General features: G+C 36.4%; 2 protein-coding genes and 1 long non-coding RNA gene across 9 annotated transcripts; 2 read left to right on the forward strand and 1 right to left on the reverse strand.

The window, feature by feature from the left end:
* The first annotated feature begins 3,469 nt into the window (after positions 1–3,469).
* On the forward strand, positions 3,470–4,246 carry LOC113274519. The gene is made up of 3 exons (XR_003323040.1): positions 3,470–3,535; positions 3,636–3,677; positions 4,177–4,246. It is a non-coding gene; the product is annotated as an uncharacterized LOC113274519 (long non-coding RNA).
* A 14,295-nt stretch (positions 4,247–18,541) lies between these two features.
* Positions 18,542–24,208, reverse strand: LOC113276309 (protein COFACTOR ASSEMBLY OF COMPLEX C SUBUNIT B CCB2, chloroplastic-like). 7 transcript variants are annotated; one of them, XR_003324281.1, is made up of 5 exons: positions 23,877–24,208; positions 23,456–23,638; positions 22,398–22,592; positions 19,918–20,097; positions 18,542–18,977 (listed from the first exon to the last, which is right to left on the reverse strand). XR_003324281.1 is itself a non-coding variant. In XM_026525904.1 (4 exons), exons 2-4 carry the CDS (start codon positions 23,484–23,486, stop codon positions 20,063–20,065), a joined length of 261 nt encoding a protein of 86 aa, XP_026381689.1. In that variant the 5' UTR covers positions 23,487–23,638; positions 23,877–24,208; the 3' UTR covers positions 19,737–20,062. The 7 variants fall into 7 exon arrangements, 5 of the variants coding, with proteins under 5 accessions (XP_026381689.1, XP_026381688.1, XP_026381687.1 ...); XR_003324280.1 differs by lacking the exon at positions 18,542–18,977 and adding an exon at positions 19,240–19,583; XM_026525904.1 differs by lacking the exon at positions 18,542–18,977 and having other exon boundaries at positions 19,737–20,097.
* LOC113276308 (dihydrodipicolinate reductase-like protein CRR1, chloroplastic) lies at positions 18,829–21,246 on the forward strand. Its single transcript, XM_026525900.1, has 10 exons — positions 18,829–19,006; positions 19,120–19,242; positions 19,366–19,440; positions 19,541–19,606; positions 19,715–19,810; positions 19,941–20,057; positions 20,197–20,289; positions 20,603–20,704; positions 20,788–20,874; positions 20,949–21,246. The coding sequence occupies exons 1-10, from the start codon at positions 18,893–18,895 to the stop codon at positions 20,979–20,981; spliced, it is 906 nt and encodes a 301-aa protein (XP_026381685.1). The 5' UTR covers positions 18,829–18,892; the 3' UTR covers positions 20,982–21,246.
* Positions 24,209–25,874: the final 1,666 nt, after the last annotated feature.

The following is a 25,874-nucleotide window of genomic DNA, read 5'->3' on the forward strand; positions in this document are numbered from 1 at the left end:
TTATTTTGGCACATGGTAGGTTGGCGAACCATCTCGCAAACCCTAGATATATGAGTTTCTGGAATATAAGAAGGTTTGCGAACTGGAGTCCATAAGGGGACAATTCACGAACCGTGGTAATCTTAGCTAGTTTTGAGTTAGCCTAACCGTTGGCAAACCCGGTTCGCAAACTGTTGTCATCTGAGTCCACGAGCCGCAGAACAGCTGGCCAACCCGGTTAACAAATTGTTGTGCTCGGGATTCATGAACAACCTATATAATTCACAAACGGTTTCATCAACAGTCCTAGTGAATGTTCAGCAGATGCTCAAAAACTTATTTTTTAGATATGTTTAACATTGAAATGACTCTCATAAACACCTCTAAGAGATCATTGATCACAAAAACACCTTGTGTATGTTGATCCTGATTAAACTCTTAAGTGTTTGTATATTCTTTTATGTGATTTCAAGACTAACTTCTCGTGAATGCTTGCTTGAAACCCTAATTAGAGTTTCATCTAAACAGAGAAAATGTTTGCTTGAATCTCAAGTTATCTTAGATTGAATTCTAATAAACCGTCAATCTTGAACACCTGTAAATAGAGATGCTCTTTCAACAAGGAAATTAAATCCCCGACACTTTGTATCATAGTTGATTGTTAGAGTCTTCCTTTATTTACATAGGTTTCCTCTAAGAAGCATAATTAGGTCGACGACTTAAAGACTTCACTTGGGGATTCGTGAATCCAGGTCTGACTATCTTTACCTTGATAGTTCGTGTACCATGATCTTTCTTTTATGTTATCGAGGTTCTCGTAATCTCTTTCAGGAAAAGTAGATAGAAATCACAAAGTTCTCTTCGTCCCAGACTTTGTGATTCCTCAATACAGATTTCTTAAAACTATTCTTAATTGATTAGTTGATAATTGCTCTTGATAGGTGGTGAAGAATCTAGGCTTCTCCGCTAACTGAGTGTATGTGTTACTGATTTGTGAGGATTGATAGCTTTATCTATTTCAAACATATTTCCAAGCCTTGACCTTTAATCTTAAATAAAAATCAAATCGTCTTATATGTTAGAGGCATATTGGTATCAAAAGTGTTCACTTAGGATAAAGCAACTCTTAGGTTGTAAAGGATGTCATCTAAGGGAATCAATTTCATAGAGCCTTGCGAGGTATAAGAGACGTAAGGAGCGTGACTGTAACTGAATCGCTTGGAGGGTGGATTCGGTCTCAACTACATTCTAGTTTGAAGTCTGATAGTAGGATATTGTCTGTAGCGGCTTAATACATTTTGGTGTTCAAATATGGACGATGTTCCGGGGTTTTTCTGGTTTTGCGGTTTAACAAAACTTCTATGGTCCTATGGTTTTTCTTTTCCGCATTATATTGTTTATCTTTATAATAGGATTTACACATGTAATATATAGGATTATATGCAGAAGTAGGCCTCGTCTGGACCCTCACTTTCATTTCTAGGCCACTTTTTTTATTTCTTGCAAAACTAGGCAAGTTAAACGGATTCCATCCACTTTAACCATCTCGGTCAATTTATCGCGTTGACTTGTCAATATCTCGCCAAAATATCATATAGGGAGATCTCATACATGTGGTAAGATTACTGAAATGTCATGCACACGTGTGTGTCAGTCACACACGTTTAGATGTCCACCTGTCTCGATAAGATCTCCACGTGTTGCTATCTGAGAGCCAAATCTAAGTAACACGAAATCTCGAGGATGAATTGAACGGCCAAGATAGTTCTTCATTGTTATTATCGACAACGCGGGAAGGTGTAAGGAATAACAGAAGATTTTTGGATTGAGAAATCGATTCATTTAGTTTCTTCTTCTCTTTTGTTCTTCAGGGAGGGTTCTTCAGAGAGGGTTTTTAGATAAATCAGTGAAACAGTGTTTTGTTAGTTGAGATTCGAAGAACAAATTGAAGATTTCCTGCTGGTGAAGATGACGAGAAGGAAGAAGCGTTCTACAGAGAGGTAACAAAAAACACTAATATGTTTTTTGAGGTTTCTCGGTTGATTTTAACGTTTCAGTGATGAACTTATTATGGGTTTTTTTTGTAAGGCTGATTTATTTGGGTTTGTCGAATTTCTAGGGTTTTCTATGTTTATAGAATTTTTATGAAGTTCGATTTTGTTCTGCTGATAATGAAGTTCTACTGATAAATTTCTAGGGTTTCTTAATTTCAAAATTGGGTTCTGCTGATAATGATTAACTGAAATTGATTTCTAGGGTTTTTTATGGTTTGTGTGATAATTGATTTCTAGGGTTTTTATGGTTCTAAAATTTGTCTGAGATGGGTTTTCCATAAATTTGTCTGATATATATTTTGTTGTTCTTAATTGTAGAAAGCAAGTGGTTAAAGTGGTTAAAGAGGTTCAACAAGACATATTTCCAACCAGAAATATTAAGGTGAAGGATCTAATCAACACTGCTATGTGTTTTGAGTTTAAGGGTTTGCCCAGAGAAGATATGGGTATAAATCAGTTAAAGTCTAGGATTAGTCCTATGTTGAGATTAACCAGTAGGGAGACATTGGACCTTCTATGGTTTGCTGATCCATGCCTACCATCAAACATCATTAATGATGTAGAATTTTGGTTTTTCTGGGAAAATGCAATTGAAGATGAACATGGTTGGATTACATTGTATTTGCAAGTGATGCCACTAGATGAGAATGGTGAGATAGATGTATCTCAGGTTACTGCAGATTCACAGCCTCCTCCACCACAAATGACACCCAAAAAGAATGTAACTCCAAAGAAGCCAGTCTCTAAGACTCCACCTAAACCAGTTTTTACTAGTGGTTCATCACCTAAGAGATGGCATGGCAAGTCAGTTAGAAGAAGTCAAAGAATACCAAGGATGAAGAAGAAGAATCCTACTAAAGTGTTTGTTGATTTAGCTGGTAGTGAAGAAGATGTTTCTGATGAATATGTTGATTATGGAGGTGTATCAGTTCCACAGTTTACTCAACAAACACAAGCAAGTGTAGCTGAGAATGATGATGGAGATGTTTATATTCCACAGTTTACTCAACAAACACAAGCAAGTGTAGCTGAGAGTAATCCTGTTTTGGAGGCTAGTGGAGCTGAACAAGGTAATTAGATACCTAGATTAGATGATTATTTCAATCATGACTTTTGGGTTGAAGCTACAACACAGGCAGAAGTGGTGGAAGATTTGTTTGCAGTTTCCCAAGAGTAAAAGAAAAGTGATGAGTATGTCATGCACTTGAAAAATGTAGAAGAAGATGAATGTAACCCTGATGATGAGGATGTCCTGAAGATGAATGACAATGACAGTGAAGAGAAAGATATCAAGAGTTACAATAAGTTTCTACAAAAAGTTGAGAATGGGTATCTTTCAGATGGTACTGCAAGTGAGAGAAGTGATGGTGATAATGTTGATAATGATGCTGCAAGTGATGGTGATAATGTTGATAATGATGCTGCAAGTGATGATGATAATGTTGATAGTGATGCTGGTGATCCAAACTTTGGGGAGGTGGAGGTTGAGAATGACAAGGAAGGTATGTGATTGCTTCTGTCTCTTTTTAAACTTTGATGTGTTTGATTGTATAATCCTTTAATTTATTTAGTACTAATGCCCTTATCTCTGTGGTTTTGTAGAGGACCATTATGGGGACTTGGTCTCTGACAGAGAAGAAGAAGGTAAGCTGTCATTTGTTTTGTAGTCTTTTGTTTTTCTTATTCTTTGTTTGTTTGTTATGTTTGTTTGTTATGTTTGTTTGAAGTAAAAACTACATTTTTTTGTACTACATAACTTGTTATGCACATTTTTTTGTACTGCATAACTTGTTATGCACATTTTTTTGTACTGCATAACTAGTTATGCATATTTTTTTTGCATCTGCAGTGATTTATGATAAGCATAACCTTTGATGCATCTGCATAACTAGTTATGCACATTTTTTTTGTACTGCATAACTTGTTATGCACATTTTTTGTACTGCATAACTAGTTATGCATATTTTTTTTTGCATCTGCAGTGATTTATGATAAGCATAACCTATGATGCATCTGCATAACTAGTTATGCACTTTTTTTTGTACTGCATAACTTGTTATGCATCTGCATAACTGGTTATGCACATTTTCCCCTTGTTTGAAGGGCTCTAACTGAGTCATTTGTTTTTGGGAATTTGTATCAGAAACCAACAAGAATGATGGGCTTGAACTTATAGTATCAGAAAGCAACAAGACTGATGGGCCTAATTGTTCAAAGCCTAAATGTTCAAAGCCTCATGATAACACACAGTTTGAAGAAGAGCATGCACAACATTTTAAGGATGAGGAATATGAGGAGATGTTCCCTGAGGGAATTACTTTTGAACAAGTGGATCCTTACAACCTAGTGAAGGGAAGCAAGTTTGCCAGCAAGAATGCTTTCAAGAAGCATTTTAGGGCCTACTGTGTGAAGCATAGACATCAGGTCAAGTTTAAAGATTCAAACAACTACAAGATTAGGGTGAAGTGCATTCATCATGAGAAGACCAAGTGTCCTATATTCATTTATGGAAGAGTTTTGAAGGGTGAAGGAACTATATTTACTCTGAGAAGTTGGAATGTGAAGCACACATGCAATGGAAATGTTAAAGGGGAGAACAGATGTGCAAATCCAGAATTTGTAGCTGACTGGTACATGCATAGGTTGGAGACTCTAGGTAGCAAAAACAAAATCCCTGATCCTGAGTCATTGGAAAATGAGTTCAACAAAACAATGAAAGTGAACATTAAGTACCATACAACATGGAGAGCAAGAAATATTGTGTTGCAGAAACTTCATGGCAGCTATGAGGAGCAGTACAAGAAAATTCCTGCATTCTGTGAAATGGTGAAGGTAACATTAATTGTTTTTTTTTGTTTGTTAATGTTTGTCTTAATATTACAAATTATATGGCATTAACATTACTTTGTTGTAATTGAAGGAAAAAATACCTGGCAGTGTAGCTAGTTTCTCATATGGAAGCACAGACAACACATTCTTGTCAATGACACTCTGCTTCAAGCCTGCTATAGAAGGATTCTTTGCTGGATGTAGGAAAATCATTGGATTGGATGCTTGCCATTTGTATGGGAAGTATGGTGGTGTGTTACTGGTTGCAACAGGTCTAGATGGTCAGAATGGTTTAGTACCTCTTGGTATAATGGTGTGTAGGAATGAAACCATTGAGAACTGGAAGATTTTTCTCAAAGACTTGAAATCTATACTGGGTCAAGACTTGCATTTCACCATTATATCAGACAATCAGAAGGGGATTAGTGAAGCTTGTGACAAATACTTCTGCTTGGATGAGCACAGATTATGTTTCAGGTTAACTTTTATATCCTTAATATTTCCTAATAATATAAGTTCAATGACTAACTGTTTTTTATTGATAAATTGACAGACATTTGATGAAGAATTTCAAGTCATACAGCTAACATGTTCATTTCTGGAATGCTGCCAAATGTTACAAGAAGAGACACTATCAGGTATGCTCATTTTTCAAAACAATATAATGTAATTTCAAGTATTACATACATGAGTTTGATACTATTTATGTCAAGTTTGTTTTTAGAAACACATGGATAAATTATTTGCTGATGATGAAAAAGCTGCACTGTATCTCATAGATCAAAAACCTGAAAGCTGGTCTAGGTCTCATTTCTCAAATGACAGCAAGTGTGAGCACATCAACAATAATTTCTCAGAGTCTTTCAACAACATGGCCAAGCCCTTTAGAGATAAGCCAATCATTACACTTGCACAAATGTATAATAAACTGGTGATGGGTCTTTTCTTCAAGAGGAGGAATGAAAGTGAAAACTGGCAGGATGGTGAGATAGTTCCAAAGGCAATGAAGCTGATTACAAAGATGCAGGACTTAAATCATCTGTTTGAGTTAACTGGAGCTGTAAGGGGAAGGGTGTATGGGGTCAGGAGTGTTCATGATGCTGTGTTTGTTGTGGATCTTTCCAAAAAGAGCTGTAGTTGTTTGCAGTGGCAGCTGAGGGGATTTCCCTGTCAACATGCTATAGTTGCTTTAACACCATTGAGACCAAACTGGGTTGGGTAAGTCACACTCTCTTTTCACTCCAATGTTTTGATTTGTTATATTCCATTTGTTTTTCCTTGCTCAAGCTTGATTGTAAACTGATAATTGTGGATATGCTTCCCTGATTTCATGTTGTACCCTGTATACAGTGTGGAATACTACAAAAAGACATATGCTCCAGAGTTTGAACCACTGTCAGCTGAAATTGACTAGGTAAGACCACTAGTTTTATTAAAGAAAAATATATTGATTATTGTGCAATAAATATTTAATAATAATAAAGATTCTTGGATTCTTTTAGGGTTTCATACATGCTTTATATAATACACAACCTTTAAGGGTTTCATATCTATCTTAACAAATATCTTCTCTTTCTTCCTCTCTTTGTGTAGAATATACTGGTAGAGTTCATTAATCCTCCTGTTATCATAAGAAAAACTGGAAGGCCAAGAAAGAAGAGGATTTCTTCTTATGATGAAGCTGGAAGTGTGAAGAAAATGAGAAAGTGTAAGAAGTGTGGAGTTTATGGTCACTATGCAATAACTTGTGCTGGTGGAGAGGTTGGAAAGAATCCAAAGGGAGAAAAACCTAGAACCTGTGTTGATGGCTCAACATCATCTACTCATGTCCCTGAACCACCAAAAAGGAAGTACAATAGAAATAAACCGGTTGTTAGTGCTTCTGCAGGTGCATCTACTACTACTAAGGATGGAATGAAGAACCAAAACAATTCAGAATCTTCTAAACAAGGTGCTGCAAAAGGGAGAAAGAGAAAGGCTTCTTCTCAACCTGCTTTCAATCAGACTAATCAACATGTTGGATCTGTCAACAACAAAGTCACCTTCACAGTTGCAGATCCAAAGGGAAAGAAGAAACCAAAGAAGTACATGAAAGTCTGATAGGTTGGTTGTCTCTTTTGTTTTTGTTCTGTGACTGGATCTGAAAAATATGGTTGATACTATTTATGTTTCATTTTGGTTATCTTTTGTGAATGGATGAATGGATGCTTTTGTAAGACAATGCAAGTTCTGAAATGGGACAAATTTTATTATAAAATTGTTGCAGGCTACATTATCATTCATACCACCACCCATTTTTCAGTTCTGAAAATGAAGAGAAGCAGAAGTATGTGGCTGTGGAAACGTTCATTTATGATTTATGGAGAAGAAGATAAGAGTGCCACGTAAGCAGTGTCACGTGGGCCTTGCCACGTAAGCAGTGCCACGTACGCACTGGGTGATGACGTATAAAGAGTCATAGTAGCTGGTTGGGTCGAAATAACCGATCCAAAGGACTTTTAGGTCTTTTTAAGTGCACCTAACGGTGCAAACTATCCATCCATCACTTTTGGTCAAAACTTTCCTAGTCTAGCAATAAATAAAAAAAGTGGCCTAGAAATGAAAAGCACCAAAAAAACGGGCCTATTTTTGTGAAAATCCCTAATATATATTGAATTCTAGTAGATACGTCCATAATTAAGATCGATTGCGAGACTTGTTTCTTATAGACTTTATATCTTGAAATATAGATAACAAGTTTGATACTTAGCAGAATTCGAATCTGAATATTTGGATACGACTAGATTGATCTTGGATATTGATTTTTGGTATCGTCCAAGTACTCTTCTTAACAATCAGGTTCACATACTCTATTGTTTAGACTTTCTGATTCAGAATATATAAAGATATAAACTCCATATACATATTGTCAAGGATCATTAAGTTCGTCTTCTTGCGATTGAATTAGGTTTTGTCCATACAGGTTTTCGAATGAAAAAGTTGGTGGTGTACTTGGTACCCTTTTTTTTTTCAACTATCATGGTCAAGTTTATAAGCCCATATCAAGTTGTTTTTCTCTCTTCTAAGAAGATTACAGATAATATCGTAATAGCTTATGAATTGGTAGATACTTTAATGAAAAATAGATCTAAATATGGGTTTATGACAATGAAACTAGATATGCTAAAACCGTTAGACAGAATAAAATGGAAATTCGTGATTTATATTTCACAAAGGTTATGGTTTCATGATTGTTGGTGCAGAATGATTGAGCAATGCATTACTCCAGTCTCAACATATATCTTATTAAACGGATCCCCATATGATTTTTTCTACCCTAAAAGGGGTCTCAAATAGAGAGACCCATTGTCCTATTATCTGTTCATAATATGTATGGATGTTCTTTCAAAAATGCTGATAATAACAGAAACTAATAACCAGATACAGGGGATTAAATCTTCTAAGACTAGTCCCTCGGTTAGTCATTGTTTTTTGCTGACGATTGTTTGGTGTTTTCTAGGGCCTCGGTGAAGGGTGGTAATATTTTGGATAGTATGTTACAACTATTTAGTAAGTTTTTAGGGAAAGCTATTAATTTCGACAAATCGGGTATAACTTTTATCCCTAAAACAGACCCTATAACTATTATTCAGATTGTTAGCATTCTTAACATAAACAAATTAAGTCTTTAGGATAAGTATCTAGGTATGCCGCTATTGATACAGAAAAATAAGATACCTTTAGCCATCTTGTTGATAATTTTGATAAGAGGTTAGAAACTTGGAAAGGTAAACATGTCAACCAATCTGGAAGAACAGTCTTGACCTAGTATGTACTTGGAACTTTGGGTCACAACACTTTGCGGTGTTTCCAACGCCCAAAAAATTGACTGATGGGATAATTTCAATACAAAAGAGTTTTGGTGGAAGAAAAAAGGTTCAGCAAGAGGAATATGTTTAAGATATTGGGATAATATTACTAAACCAGCAGTTTTATGGGTTCAAATATAAAAAGAAAAACAGAACATTTAAACTCATCCTTGTTAGCTAAGTTCGCTTGGAGGTGAGTTACCGAAGAATATGTTATGCGGACTAGGATCTATAAGGAAAACTACTTTCCTTATAGTATTCCTCTTCACTATATCAATGAGACTTCAGGCTCTTGGATTTGGAGAGGGGTTTGTAGAGATATAAATATTCTTAAAAGAAAATACTGTTGGGGAAGTGGTGATGGTAAATTTATTAAAATCTGGAAACATAGGTGGGTTCTAAATAAATCCGGTTTACTTGATTCTTCCGATGCTTCATCAAATATGAATGAATGCAAATGCAAATGGGATGTGGAATTGTTTAATATTTTGTTTGACAGGGATACAATTTTAGATATGTGTGAAATAAGAATCCCTTCATCAGGTTCTGATGTTTTGAGATGAAAACCAGCTCATAGTGGGGTATTCAATGTTAAATCTGCATATATAGTCATTATAAATGAAGTGTATGGAAATGAACCAGATGATTTTCCATGAAAAGCTTTATGGAATCTTGATTTGTCACAAAAAATTAGGCACTTCTGATGGAAATGCGCCAATGATTATTCATTTTTTAGACAGAAACTTGCTAGGTATGTAATAGACATAAACAATAAGTATCCTCTTTATGAAGTTAAAAATGAGTCAACTTATCATTTTCTAGTTGATTGTCAGGTTACGAAAGACGTTCTTTTTGCTATCAATCCTGATTTTGCAGGTGTTGTAAGGAACATGCAGTTGAAGGAATAAATTGCTAGTTGGTTAAATAGACAACTACTAGTGCAACGAGTCAAAACAATTTCATAACTCTCATATTGTTTTTTTATGGTATGTACGGAAACTTAATTAGGTGTGTAGTGGAATTTGATAATGCTTTGGTACAGATTGATCTCTTTGTTAGGAAAGTTAACGGAGAGGTAAATGAATGGAAATGTAATTCAACTATGAGGATAATAGGTAATTTTTCAAATGCACATAGTCGAATTATCACACCATGGTTACTTCTAGAAAGAAATTTTGTAAAAGTTAATTTTGATGCATCTTTTATTAACCTTTCATTTTTAGGGGAGATCCCGAAATAATTAGGGGAAACTAATAAGACAAAAAAGGCCACCCAAACCTAAAATGCAGCCACTCCTTGTCTCCGCTTTTTTAAAATAGCTAATATGCCCTTCTATAATCGGTAGATATATAGTACAATCGGTTGTTTACTTAAGTAATCGGTAGTTAATGTGTACATATGTAGTTTTAAAGTTTTGTTATTTTGAAATGAACTACAATCGGTAGAAAATTTTTCATGTCTATCTACCGATTGCATAATCGGTTAGAAAATATTTTGTTAGACTTTCGATTTGTATTTTTCTAATCAGAGTTACCTTCCACACATAATCGGTAGTAAATATTCCTTATTTTCTACCGATTGTGTGTGTTTTTCGAGGCTCGACTAGTTTTTTTTCTTCAAAAAACTAGTCGTTGGAGTTTAAATCTATATAAGGAAACTCATCTCTAATAACCCATTTGCACCAAACTCTCCACCTCTACTCAATTCAAATTTTAAAACATTCCTTATTTGAAGAAAAACATGGTTATTCCTTTTGCCCAAGAAGAAGATTGTGCTATTTATAGAGCATGGGTTGTGGTAACAACTCATGATCATAATCACTCGCTTCACAAATCGGAATCCGAAGAACGGTTATGGAACCATATTTTAATGGTATTTGAGGCGTTAGATGGTAATCGAATTAGAAGATCATCCAATGACATTAAGAGAAGAAAGAAGGCGATCGATAAGGAGATTGACAAACTTGTAGATGAGGAACGATTTGTTAGGAACGCTTTTCCTTGGTGGACGTATGAAAGACGAGTAAGTACCTTAGTAACTCTGACTCAAATAAAAATTAGTTAGTACTAACTTATTACGCATTTGTAGTTTCAGAGAAACCTTGCTGATCACCGGTATGTGTCCCTCTACGAGAAACGATTTGAACATGATGTATGTTACAAAATAAAGAGAGACAATTTCTATGGTCACTGGAAGTTATGATCTGTTTTAAGACTTTTAAGTGATTGTGATAGTATGGATTTAGGTACTTTTAATCGTATTCGCAATGTTAAGGTCTCTTGAATTTTATGTAATGGTTATAATCGAAATTAGATTAAATCAAACTGTCTACTGATTCTACACATTCGGTAGTTAATGGAATTAGCTTATCATCCGATTAATAAGATGCCCCAAATTTTGATTTTGCTAAATCTCTAATTTTTTTGAATATTTGCACTACATTAATCGGTAGGTTAGTATGTTCAACTAACCTCCGATTATGAAGTTGCCACAAATTTTGATTTTGCCGAAATCTCTAATTTTTCGAATTTTGGAACTTCAATAATCGGTAGGGTAGTATGTTCAACCAACTTCCGATTATGAAGTTGCCCCAAATTTTGATTTTTCTAAAATCTGTATTTTTTCGAGGTTTGGAACTACAATAATCGGTAGGTTAGTATGTTAACCAAACTAACGATTATTAGGTAGTTTTTATACAGGAGAACTGTAAAATCCCAGTGACCATAATCATAAGATATGTATGTAACTTGATTCCCGATTACGTAGAATCGGTAGTAAACGAGATAATTTTGGTTCCGATTATTAGGTTTTTTTGTTATAGGAGAAAAGTAAAAACCCAATGACCATAATCGTAAGTTATGTATGTAACTTGACTTCCGATTTAACAGAATCGGTAGTAAACAACATAGTTTTGGTTCCGATTTAACAGATTCGGTAGATATGCATGATATTTTATCGTCCTATTATTGTGGGAAATTCAACTTTTCATTTGGGAAGATTGAGTCGTTTGATAATAAAGTAATAAAGATAACTCAAAAAACTTTCATAACCCATAAATTCAAGAACTTATAATCCAAAACAAGTATTTAAAACAACATAATCCTAAAGAAACTTTTAAAACAACATAATCCATGTCTTCGAACAACACATTAAGATTTACTTTTTTTTTCTGAGTATTCTTAGCTAAAGTTTTAGAACGCTTAGCACGACCAGCACGTCCAGCATCATCACCATCATCACCTTCAGCTTCCTCTAGATTTTCCTCAACATTGTCTTCAGCAAGAGAGCTTGATGAAGCCTGAGATCTTTTGTTCGCCTTTGCTACTCTTTTCTTGGGCTGGTTTTTCTTGACTTTCTCCCCAAACTCAGATGCATACTCTTCATTATCAATCATCTCCCTGTGCTTTTTTATTTTCTCAATTGGCACAGGTTGTCCAGCCGTTATGCAATCAACGCACCATTTGGACAAAGACTTGAACCTGTTCACCTGTTTTTTTTAATTGAAATAACATCAAATGGAGTTTACCTAAAAAATTAAGCCGTAATATTAAAGGGAAAAGTCATAACAATACGCACCAGTCTATCATAACTTGATGGTTTTTCTTTGATGATACATTTGTAAATGGATGCTGCCGAGGTCGTCTTAGCTTTAAGTTCACAGATTACACGAAGATGTGAATGCTCTCGGTACCACTCCATATATCCTGGATCATTTTCATCACCTCGGTTGACAGGTCTTCCATAGTTGACCAAGTAACTCATCCTCTTATCCAAATGGTCAATAACAGATGGTGAACTAGAGTAAACTACCTTGATGGTGTCAGTATTAGACTAGGAATGCTCTACGTCCAACTTGAACTTGCCACTTATGTGATGCCATGGTACTCCTTGTACATAACCGTGTAGTCGCATCACTCTTGAGGCATTGTACATTACATAACCTATGGGGTGCCACAACGGTCCATAATAAAGGCACAACTCAGAACAACCCGCTATATGTCCACTAGCTCGGTCTTCCTTGAATGGATCAAAGCATACCTATGAGGCCTTAATTGAGTATAATTTGTCCCTCAATTGAACCAATTGCTTCTCCTTTTTCCTTGAACGTATCTTTGTGAACTTGTACTTTGTTCCTCTCGGTGTACCTTTCTCCCACTCTTTGTTTACATATGCCAATTTCAGACTAGGGTAGTGGTCATAGATCCATGTCTACATAGATATCAAACCAAGTATTAGAAATTGATTCTTAAATTAGAGAAAAAAACATAACGATCAATGGATTAATGAGTTGAGAAAATACCTGGAATAGACTCACATTCCCGAAAAATTGGCTAGTTTTAATCCTCGATGCCTTTCTCAACTCCTCCATTAAGAATGCTAGGCATGCCGTGCCCCAGGAGTACTCGGCGACCTTATTAAGAGGATGCAATAGTTATAGAAGGTTGGCGTCTACTCGGTTACCACTAGCATTGGGGGAAATGACACATCGCAATACACACAAGAGATAGGCGGTGGCCGCGGAATCCACTTCGACATCACTTAGCGGTGCTTGCTTTTCTTTCTCGGCTGTGCCTTTGAACATCTTGATCAACTGACTCATGTTAAACTGTCTAGTTTTGTAAGAAAAGCACATGTTGAACTCAATTTCCGATGTCTGTTTATCCCAACCAAAACACTTTTTACACAAATCATAAAGATGTGCCCAACTTAACTGCTTTGTGTAGTTATACTTGACAGCTACACCATGGTCATTGAGATTAAGAATCTTCTTCGCATCATTTGGAGTAATGGTCATCTCCCCAAACGACATATGAAAGGTGTCAGTCTCGGGATACAATCTCTCCACAGAATCCCATATCGGGTACCAATCATGTTCCAACATTGAGTTCTCGGCAGCAGTAGATAATCCCGAGTTGGCTATAGTTGCCTTGAACCTTTCACATTCACCGTTTAAAGGCCAATATTTCAATATTTTTGATGGTGCGGCAGTGGGTTTGAGTAGACGAATCGCATCAGAATAATACTACTAAACACACAACAAATTACAAAATAAATAGAGTAGTATTACGAATTAAACAACAATACGTAATAAAAATAATATTATTATTACCTCGGTTTCGTAGATTTCTTTGGCCCAAGAGTCTTGGTATCCAAATAACAATGCTCCTCCATCTCTCGGTAGCCCAGGGATTTCTTCTTCAAAATCCGTCTTCTTCAAAGAAATGGGAACAAGGTGTGATGCTTTCTTCGCGATTGGCTTCCTTGTAACTCTTCCTTCTCCTTGTGTACTGCTTGGTTGTCCTTCTTCTTGTACTCTAATTTCAGGACCGCTTGGTTTTATTCCTTCTTGAGTTACTGGTGGATCGCTTGGTTATACCATTTCTTGAGTTACTTATGGAGCGCTTGGTTCTACTCCTTGTTGAGCTCCATCATTCCTTGAATTTCCTTGACCGCTCATTTCTCTCCATACACTAGCACTTAATTTGTTACCCCCTTCACGACGAGGTCCTAAAGAAACTGTATCTTTGACAGCTTTCTTACCTCGCTTATCTCTAAAAACAATTGGTTCGTAAGAATACGTTTACAAACTACATAATCGGATCAGTTAAAGAACACACACAACAACCGGTTGTATGTAATCGGAGTCAAAACTAAACTCATAACAAACGATTATGAATAATCGGTAGCACGGGTTAAAGATTACCTACCGATTATAGTTTAATATTCAAACGAAAATATCTAAAGTCATGAAGGTACTCATAATCAGAAGATTAATAAACAACCTAACTCCCGATTACAACTAAATCGTAGGACAACAATTATAAATTTCTTCCGATTAAGATGCATTTTAGAGATAGTAAATTCTAATTTGATGAGGTAAATATAATCGGAAGAAAAATACAACAACATGTCTTCTGATTCCATCGAATCTATGTGTCTCTATATTGTCTAATCATCTGTTATAATCGGTAGACAAAAATAAATTGACTTCCGATTAAGGCCAATTTAGGGTTCAGTATTATCCTACGTACTGAGAATCGGAACTAAACTTAAAACTATATCACCCGATTATGATCGATGTTCACGAAGAATGAAGAACACGAGCATAATCGGGCGTTTAAAAACAGATCTATCTTTCGATTCTGGGTAAAAAACAGAAAACCCTAGAAATTCTTTTTATCAATTCGTCGAATTAAAACAACATAAACCCAAATAATGGTAGAATCTTACCTAATCGGGGCCATTTGAAGTTGCTTGAGAGGACAAGTATCAGAATCAACACCACCACCTACATCAGAGGCTTCATCATCTTCATCTTCTTCGTGTTCTTCGTCGGCAGTTACAATGGCTTTGTTCTTTGATAATTGTCTGATTTTTGGATCGTCACCACGGTAGACGTTTTTCACTCGAGTTTTTTTTTGGCTTCATCAGTTCTCGCTATCTTTTTATAGAACAATCGACGATCTTTTTGATTCGGCGATGAACGACGACGATGAATTGAAGTTGAATAATGGAGGGAATTTTTTTCCTCTTTACAATCGGGAGTGGAGAAGAAGAGGAGAAGATGAGTTGAAAAGAAAATAAATGAGAATGAAATTAGGTTTTAGGTGGTTTTATTCGTCGAAGGGGTGTATAGGTAATTATACAATCGGTAGTTTTGAATCAATACATATCTATCGATTTAATTCTTTAATCGGCAGTATTATGAAATCTATTGTCTACCGATTTTTAGAGGAGCCCCAAATTCAACACGTCAGATACACATGAAATTCGAGTTTTCTACTTTCACAATCGGTAGTTATGGTATGTTGTTTACCTACCGATTATTGCGGTAGCCCATTCTTAAACAAACCAATAATCGGTTGCTATTACCACTATAATAACTACCGATTATATAAGGACATTTAGGTATTCTCGGAGCCATTAGGACATCCCATAACCTTGCCTATGGGTTGGGAATAAAAAAATCGCCCCTAATTATTTCGGGATCTCCCCTAAAAATGCAAGGTTTATTAAGGCAAACAAGAATATGTGCATAACACTAACTATGTTTTATAATGCAAGAGAATATAGAGGAGCAATATCAATATCAGCCGTAACTCAGGATGAGGAGCAAACTGAGGCTTTAGCAGCACTCGAGGCAATCAAGTGTGCGAAAAAGGCTGATGCGAAATGTTTGCACTTAGAAGAAGGTTGTCAAAATGTGATCGATCAAGGCAATAAATGGTAGTGTTGGGTCTATTAAATGGACAAACAACAATTTCATCTCTGATTGTAGAGAGTTATTAAGACACTTTGAAGTTTGGAAATGCACTTATATGCTTAGGGAGTCTAATGAAACTGCAAATTGTCCGGCAAAACATACTAGGACAAACAAAGTGTCTGAATCGTTATTTTGTGAATTTCTAATTGGTTAAAATCCATTATTAGAGAGGAACTCGATATAATTGTTGAATTTCTCTAAATAAAACCTCCTTTCCTATCAAAAATAAAAATTAATAAAAAATTAAAATGAAATGTTATGAATACGCGAAAAAGAAATACTATAACAAGTACTTCTTTCCAAGTTTCTAGTAACCGAAGAAAAGCTAATCAATAATATAGTGGTCAGTCACAAAACCAGCTGGATGGTCTGCCCTGTGTATAGCTGTGTAGAATAATAAGCCAAGTAAGTAAGACTATGACATCCTATATCTAATCACTCTCTTCCACGCGCTCACGCTCACATCTGAATGGTTAACAGCTTTTTACACATACCAACCAAATCATAGCAGTGCCCCCACCTACTGCTGGTCTGCCACTATCAATTATATTCAGCAACTGTTCTAACCAGTTTCCAATCAGCAATTTCTGGAACACTTCTCCAGTATTATCAATCAGAGAACGATTGATGAAGATCCAACGGTGATGATCATCTCATGGACTTTGATTTTCTCTTACAACTAGTTTAACCTCGATGATCTCTGCCAATCGAATCTCGTTTTTGGACCCATGTGCTATTTTATAAAGGAAAAAAATGTTCATAGCGCGTTTGCTATCTCCAGAAGCCGAGTCCGGAGCAAATTTAAAAGCAGATATTTTGCTTCACAAAAAACGATTATTTTTTTGTTTCTAAAAATGGTTCTAAAATTTTAGACCCAAGCTAGTTTCTTGCTTTTTAATTTCTGGAAGTCAAAAAAGTTAGTTCTGGATATGTATCCAAACGCGCTATTAGGCAAGGTGGATTTAAAGGCCGGGCTAGATTTGGTTTTTACAAACAGGACCCAGCCCAACAGTACCTCCTTAATAGACCCTTAACAATCTGCTTCCTCAATAAGACAGTTTCCATGTTATTTGGTTTGGTTGTACTTTTGCATAATAAGAAGATCACCGCTAAGAGCAACCACAGTCATGAAACGGGCCAAATACCAAAAGCCAGACTAAAAGCCAAAAAAATTTGGTATTCTGTGTGTTCAAGCACAATGGGAGTAGACCAAAATTTGGTGAAGCGTAACTTATACCCACGCTTGATGCGGGACGGAACTTATATCCACGTTTCTTGATGAAGCGTGTTTATAATATGCGTCTGAATGAAACGGAGGTATAATGCGCGCTTGATTGAGACGTAGGTATAATTTACGCCGGACAAGGGACGGAGATGGAAAGTGCGTTTGGTGGGACGGAGATAGAAATTGCGTCTGGATGGGACGGAGATATAAAGTGCGTCTGGGTGGGACGGAGATACAAAATGCACCTGGTGAGATGTGTTTAATTAGTGGGTTTGATTAGTAATTGCTAAAATGTTATTAGGTATAATCATGTAATGCCCCACAGTTCATTGACTAAAGTGTTTAGAACAATTTGTTAAAGTGTTTAGAACAAATTGCTAAAGTGTTTAGAACAGACGCACATTAAAACATCGTCCCAACTAGGCGCACATTAAAACAACGCCCCAACCAGGCGCACATTAAAACAGCGTCCCATTGGGACTTATAATACAATTACGCTCGGTCTGGGGCGTATGTATTACATCCGTTTGGTCCGGCGGTGTTTATAAATACGCCTCATTCATACGCTCTTTATACATCCGTCCCAATATCATGCGTTCTTTATACATACGCCGGTGTGAAGCGCTCACTATACTCCCGTCTGGATTCATACGCTCATAATAACCCCGTCCCACTATAACTGATTTTAATCTGGGTCGGCGACCAGATTTGGTCCCAAACCCTAATTATCTCGACTAAATATAGTTTTAGTCCGTTCCATTACGGCTGGTTTTGAGACCAAATTTGGGTATAGTCCCCAAATTTGGTCGTGACTGTGGATGCTCTAAGGTATAACACAAAAACTGAGAGGTCCTGAATTCTGGTATGTATCAGCATCAGTCCATCCTTCTGGTAGCTACCACTTTCATGGCATTTTGTCTGCATTACATTACTACATATCAATACCTACTTTATGTAGAAATCACCTATAAACAGCCACTGCCACCAAAAATCAACAGTAACTAGCAGTAACATCCGCTCATTCATTAATTCTCGGATACTCGGCGAGAAATCTAGATCACCTCCCCCCCAACTTGGTCTTCTACTTCAAAGGCCATGCTTATAAATTTTAGGGTCCATACAGAATGTACTACTGATTCTACACTGCAGGACAAACCCAAGGGAGAAACCACAGTCACAGAAAATCTCCCTGGGACAAGGACTAGTTAGAAGGGGTGACAACCGTCGTTCCAAAGGGTGTCTAGTCCATGGTCCCTTCGTCTTACAGATATTACTACTATCATCATAAGTGTCAACTTGGTAAGGATCGGTCAATTTATAGACAGTGTACAAACTTATTGACTCTTCAATCTTCATCATTGTTTAATTCCAAGAATTAAATGTACGTACACAACTTTACAGATACAACAGAGTACAGGATGTAAGAAACATTTACAGTCCTGAGTTTTCTCAATGATTTACCAAAAATTTACCTAGTTACACTGTAATATTTCCAAAGAGAGTACAAACAAAAACTTGAGAATCTAATATATTCCTTCAGCTCATATATGGTTATACTGGTCTATAAGATTTGTTTCCCTCCAAACAGAAACCTACCCTTATCTTGAAACAAAGAAATGTTTTATCCACTGAAATAGGGTGCAAACCAACAGAGAAAGAGCACTAACTGTAGTAGTTAGAGCTTTGAACGAACATGGCAGCTTTGAGTTTCCAATTCCAAACCACAAGTTACAAGAGAAAATTTCACAGGTTCAAAATTAGGTCTTCAATATCTTCTTCTGCACAGACCTCACAACAAAATATCAAGGTACCTTAACATATCTTTATAATGGGTGTTCTTTTGTTCTGTTTACTTTATGAAATTTAGCCGTTTTCTATGTAACTAAGATTCTTTTAAATGGTATGTTTCTTGGGGATGAGGTGGTGATCAATGGTGCAACTAAAGAAATTGGCAGAGCTGCAGTTCTTGCTGTTACTAAAGCTAGAGGAATGGAAGTTGCTGGCGCAGTTGATTCTCACTTCATAGGGGAAGACATTGGAAAGGTTTTTCTCTCATTGTCCTGTTTTACATTTCTTCTATCAAGGTTATGAGTATCGGTATTTCCTATTGTTTCCACCTGAGTACTTGTTTCTGAATGTTTTCCATACACGTATTTTCTTTACTAGGTTTGTGGTATGGAAGAAGCTTTGGAAATACCCATAATAAATGATATCACTATGGTCTTGGGTTCAATATCTCAAGTATGTGGCAACACAAATTTGGTTCTATTTCTTAATTCAAGTTCAAATTAATCCTTTTGGATAGATTCCTCATATGCATTGTCTATGGAATTCATGACAGTCAAAAGCAACTGGCGTTGTCATCGATTTCACAGATCCTTCAACTGTTTATGACAATGTGAAACAGGTTAGAATATCGAACACTCTATTAGTTGACACAAATTACTAAACTATTGAGTATCCTAATATAATGTATCTTAGCAGTTGAACCTATAAATGATCTCTTATTTGACAGGCAACAGCTTTTGGTATGAAAAGTGTAGTATATGTTCCCCGGATTAAGTTAGATATGGTAACTGCGCTATCTGCATTTTGTGAGAAGGCCAGCATGGTGAGCTCAGGGTGAGATTCTATTTGGCGTAGACTTACGCTTGATCTTCAAGGGTTTATGTATTGAATAAAAATCCAAACTCTAATAAGAACAGTTATGTTTGTTACCTTAAAAATCGCAATGATGTTAGGGTTGTCTGATTGCACCAACACTGTCAATTGGATCAATACTTCTCCAGCAAGCAGCAATTCAAGCATCTTTCCACTATAACAACGTAGAGATTGTGGAATCAAGGCCAAATGCAGCAGTAAGTTAAACTAAATTCCAAAGCTGTTGAGGAACTCGATCTGATTCACATAATATTAACACAGGCTTACTAATGTATCAATCCAGCCAAATAATCATATCTACTGTAGCACTAAAATGTTGCTTCTACTTGAGCACAGGAACTTCCATCAACGGATGCAACCCAAATTGCCAACAACCTCTCGAATCTCGGTCAGATATACAACAGAGAAGATCATTCAACAAAAGTATTGGTAAGCATATATCCTTAACGTTTCTGCATTAGTTCAATCCCCGCGGTATAATAATCCAGGAGTAATAAAGCTTTTAAACAGACATGCTAAGCTGAGAACAGCTGTAAATGAGAAAATAAATCAGTAAAGAGAGATTACGGGTTTGTTTGGTTTCTGTTTTCAATGCACTGAACTAATGAAACTGAGCATTTCAACGCTGTTTCAGAGGTTTATATAACCATTCAGCAGAAAAAAATAAACACACACCCCAAAATGAAAACCAGGTTCTTTTTGAGCCATTGCTCCTGATGGCTGATAACCCTTACTAGTGCAGGCACGAGGTCAACTTTTAGGGGAGGACGGAATTCGTGTGCATAGTATGGTTATGCCAGGGCTTCCTGCCAGTACCAAAGTTTACTTTTCTGGACCAGGGGAGGTATATCTACAGAAAAATAGAAATAAGTACAAAACTTTATGCCAAAACCAAAACTCCTTGATCCCTGAGAAATTGTTTTACAGGTATACAGCTTAGAACACAATATTACGGATGTGCAGTGTCTAATGCCAGGTCTAATCCTTGCAATTAGGAAGGTTGTGCGGCTCAAGGTAACACATCTGTCAAGCATCACATCTTCTTTCAAATAAGTCGAGTAATAACCATTTTTTTTCTGGTTCGGCAGAATCTTGTCTATGGCTTGGAGAAATTTTTGTAGAGTACACTAAGGAGAAGGCAGGGAGAAGATATTCTCGCCAGTTTTGCAACTTACCTTCTTAGCAAAGTGCAGTCTCCTGATTGAAAACAACTCTTTATTTTTTAACCAATGCAAGTAAAGCATAATCATGACAACTGAGAAATTTGCTGCTCATCATATTCATGTAAATCATAGCGGAAATTATTTGAATAAGATTTCCTCAAAAAAGTGCGTAGGAACTTGTGATTAATAAGGGTTAAGAGGAACAAAATCCGTTCAAAGAAAATGACTTCTATCCAGATAGGATAGCAATGATATAATTGGGCCGAGCGAAGCGAGGGAGGACCTTTATATGGCCACTTTTTTGTAAAATCTAAGTGATCAATTGACACAAAAAGATTGGAAATGGTTATGGCCGAAAAACCAAAAATGTCCCTCCCTTTTAGTCCAATTATTATAGCTCCTTGTGTATCCTATCTTTTCAGGGGTATAATTGGAAAGCAAACTTTAATATAACATATTTAAAAATCCGTGCCTCGGAATTTTACAAATTTTATCTCGTTGGAAAGGTTATAAAAAACTCTACGCAACAAGTACAAACAACAATATCAAATTTAAAGTTTTTACAAAAAATTCGGAGGTATTTATCATTTTAGACACATTTTTAGAAAATTAAATGTATATCCATTATGCAAACAACCACAAAGGATACCTAATACTTTATGTATCAAAATTTTGGTTTATGCATCAACTAATTTTCCGTTGCAACTAATAAAACGATGTACTCCCTCCGTTTCAAGAAAAATGATACTTTCATTTTAGGCACAATTCTTGAAAATGGAATGCATAGCCATTATGCAAACCACCACAAAGGATGCATAACACATCATGCAACCATATTTTGGTTTATGGATTGACTAATTTTTTGTTTCAGAAAAAGTGATACTTTCACATCCCGTTTAAGGAAAAATGATACTTTCACTCCGTTTCGGGGAAAGTGATACTTTCGCTCCGTTTCGGAAAAAGTGATACTTTCGCCCCGTTTCAGAAATTTCTGAAACGGGGCGAAACTATCACTTTTTCCGAGATGGGGCGAAAGTATCACTTTTTCTGAAACGGGGCGAAAGTATCACCTTTTCTTAAACGGGACGAAAGTAGTCACAGACAAACCCATCTTAAGATTCTTCTTCGGTCGGCCCTACCACCGTGGCAACGGTCGTACTAGTTATTTTCTTACACAAGAATATCTGTGAAGAGCTTTTGTAGAAGATAAAAATGCTATTCCAATGACATGCATAAACAAGATTTCGAAAATAACAGATAAAAAAAAAATCAAAATTTCTCTCAGGTCAATTCAGCACTTCAGTGGCATTATAGTTAAGACACAATAAAAGGAGACTCCTTCCTACAGTCAGAAATCCACACATGGTGACTTACCTTTAAATTTGTCAGCAACTGCACTTGTCCAGGCTCTGTCTGTATCATTGTATGCATAACTCATGCAGGAAGCCAACAAGATGAATCCCACAATTTTCTTTGTTGTCTCATTAGCAGTGGAGTTAGGATCTCCTGACACTGGTTGTACCAGAAGGGAGTGGGTACCCTCAGGGAGCATCTGACAAATTGCAGAATCTGCAAACAAAATTCTCCATATTGCTCAGTAACTTAAATTATTGTCATCCTAGTCAGGTCACTTATATGGTAATAGTATTGTGAACACATAATAGATGTAAGAAACCTGTCTAGTATGAGGAGCCATTCTTAGGTAACGAGATATAGTGCTGACCAGAATTCAAAATTTTAAGTAAGGAGATATCTGCACATGTATGAGAGGACACTTTTTGAGTAGCAGACTTACAAATCATAGGTGAATGCCCATGGTATAATAGTCCAGTGGACATTCAAGACTAGCTGTTCCTAAATTGGTCTTCAATTACAAAGAATAAACAGCCTACGCAACTTATATCATAATTTTTGTCTTGCACTTTGTGAGGTTGCTTTGTTCATTTAATAAGGATGGAGGTAAAGAATGGCATAAGCCAGTAACTTAATCCTAGTTGAGAACATAAGTTTGACCGACATTTATTAGGTTACTCAATGGTTCCTAGAATATGATTACATTCATACCTTGAAAGAAAGAAACATGTCTAGTATGAGGAGTCATTCTTATGCAAGGAGATACAGTGTTGAGCAACCAACATTCAAAATCTTATGTAAGGAGCTTTTTCAGTAGCATGCAGACTCAAAAATGATAAGTGAATGCCCGTAGTATATTAGTTCATTATTGAATTCAATGTACATGTACGACTATTGTTCCTAGTTTGGTCTCCAGTTGACAGAAAAAACAGCTCGAGCCACTTGGATCATATTAATGCTGTCGAGCAGTTCAGGCTTGTTCATTAAACAAGGAAAGAGGTAAAGAATGTCGTAAGCCAGAACATGATAATACTGAAAAATCTGATTTGTAAACGATTTCCAGGTAAGAAAACAAGTACCAGCACCCTGAGGAAAATGAAATTTCTCCATCAAGTCAGAAAGGCCGATTTGTCGAATCTGTCTCTCCAACCATTCAAGTATTTGAGCTTTCGCTGCCCTCTCAGGTAAATTCCAGAAACTTCCTACACATAACGTATATTAATTGAAAATGTAGCCAAACAAAGACCTACAACCTCCAATCTCTGCAACAAAAACAATCAAACCAAGATAATGAAATGAAATGAGATTTTGTGACGTGTATATGAATTGAACCAAGAAAGTGATTCAAGAGAAGCAATGAACTAAATGTGTATTCAATCCATCTAGGTAAGTGAGATTCATCCAAACCAGGTATACCTAATCAGAAACAATATCCCCAAATTTAGAAGAAGAAAAAATACAAAATCAAGAAGCAAATTCAGAGAGAGATAGAGGGACTACCGAGTGTGAAACGAAGAACAGAGATTAAGATTAGTTTCTTCAGAATTGTTGTTGTCCCGACTAGCTGAAATTTTTATATGGTTGCACAAGAATAATTTCTATATGGTTTGCCCTAATTCTGTTGATTGAAATGGGGGGAAACTGGAATCGATTTTTGTTTTTACCGGCAAATTGGAATTGATTTTTCAACGGAAGAAAGGATACTCATCTCTCGCACAAGTCGGAAAATCGCCGTCAGTTTAAAGAAGAAATTATTTGGAGAAATAAAATTACTCAAGCCGCAGATGTTTGCGTTTTCGAGAAATTTTACATTTTTAGTAATAATAAATCTAATAGGCTGCCACCTGCTGTACATTTCTCTTGAGCCTGCAATTGCTATTTATAGTTAGCAATTCAGAATTTGGTAAACATACGTAACGTTAAATGTACGGGTATTAATCGTTTTGGCGGAATGCAAATCCGGTCCACTATTCGGTCAACGGATCGTGATTCGGTAGTAATTCGAAACCGCATACGTACGTGAATAATTCGTTATAAAAACATGAGTTCGGCTTATAAAATTCGCCATATAAAGAAATTAGTTTTTACATAATTTTTTATAGTTGGGTATCATGATTTTATGATATACAAGTGAAATTCATTTACTGTATTAAGAATATAACCAGCAAGCACCCATGGTATGGTGGTGTGGAACTCAGTTTAAGATACATCAGATGAGCATCAAAAGAAATGTCCAATCCTTCTTGAAGATTTTTTTTTCTAATTTTTTTTATTTAAGCACTTAAAATGAAGATTTAGGGCATCTGGTGTCACATCTTCAAACACCCCAGATATTTTTCTACAAAAGTGTAATTCGACAACACAGTGGTTCTGTGAATAAAGCTTCACCCACCTGCACTTCAGCCTTATAAGTTTGCACCTATGCAAACAACCAACTCTTCAGTTTATCAGCGGAAGTCTTTAGCCTTCCTTCTCTTTACTTAAACTCATCAAATGCACCACATAATGTACTCAATTCATGCCATACTTTACCAACAACAATCAGCCAACCAAGAACACTTAGAACATGACACAATCACTTCATTTATTGCATCAACGGGAAGAAATACAAAACTTGCCCACTTAGGGACTTACACAGACTTGTTCACCTTGAACCAAGCCTTAGCCTTACAAAAACTCTCCTATTTTGAGTCTCTCACTCACATATGCAAGCCTGCCGAATTTTCCATGCCATAGGACTATTTATACATCAGCTTTACTTGGCCAAAGCGTGCACAACCGTAGCACACGCATGGGGCAGCCATCTGTCCCATAAAGCAGTTCTGTAACCGCCAATAATTGTGCTAACTGGCCAGTTATTTTCTAACTCGCGCCAATCATCCAACACATGTTCTCTAGCAGTTAGAACTCTTCTCTCACGCTTATATACTCCTTTTATAACCGTTCTTACTTGTCTCGCGTGTTTGGCATGCTTGTGAAGCTCGTAACCAACTTCTAACCGTCACTTGAGCTGTATTGCATTACTTGTTGCGCTTTACTGAATTTAGCCTTGATCCTTTTCTCAGCCACTTTGGCCCTACCAATTTCTTGCTCTAAGCTAATTCAAGGACCATCCTTGTGCTTTAATCATCAAGGCCAACTCTTTAAACTCACTCTAGTTACTCATGCGTCATATATGCTTCACTTCGCCAACTTTTCTTGACAATAGCAATGCAACTCTTACATTACTAGCTTGTTTGCATTGTCCAAGCTTTGGCCCTGCCTGGAACTAATGCATAGACTAATCCTTAGTCTATTCTACCTTCTTGCATCATCCTTGAGTTTGGGCCAACCCAATTCCACGGATATGCCTTAATGCCAACATCGCATGTTGCATGTTGCATCTTGCCACTTTGGCTTGTCTTGCCTTTCACTCAATGAAGCTTCATTGTGTCGGCCAATAAGCTTCATTCCTTAGCCAAATGCCTTTACAATGTAGCGCAACTATTGCGCTTCATT

Source organism: Papaver somniferum, chromosome 4, assembly GCF_003573695.1.
Source record: "Papaver somniferum cultivar HN1 chromosome 4, ASM357369v1, whole genome shotgun sequence".
In the NCBI taxonomy this organism is placed as follows: Eukaryota; Viridiplantae; Streptophyta; class Magnoliopsida; order Ranunculales; family Papaveraceae; genus Papaver; species Papaver somniferum.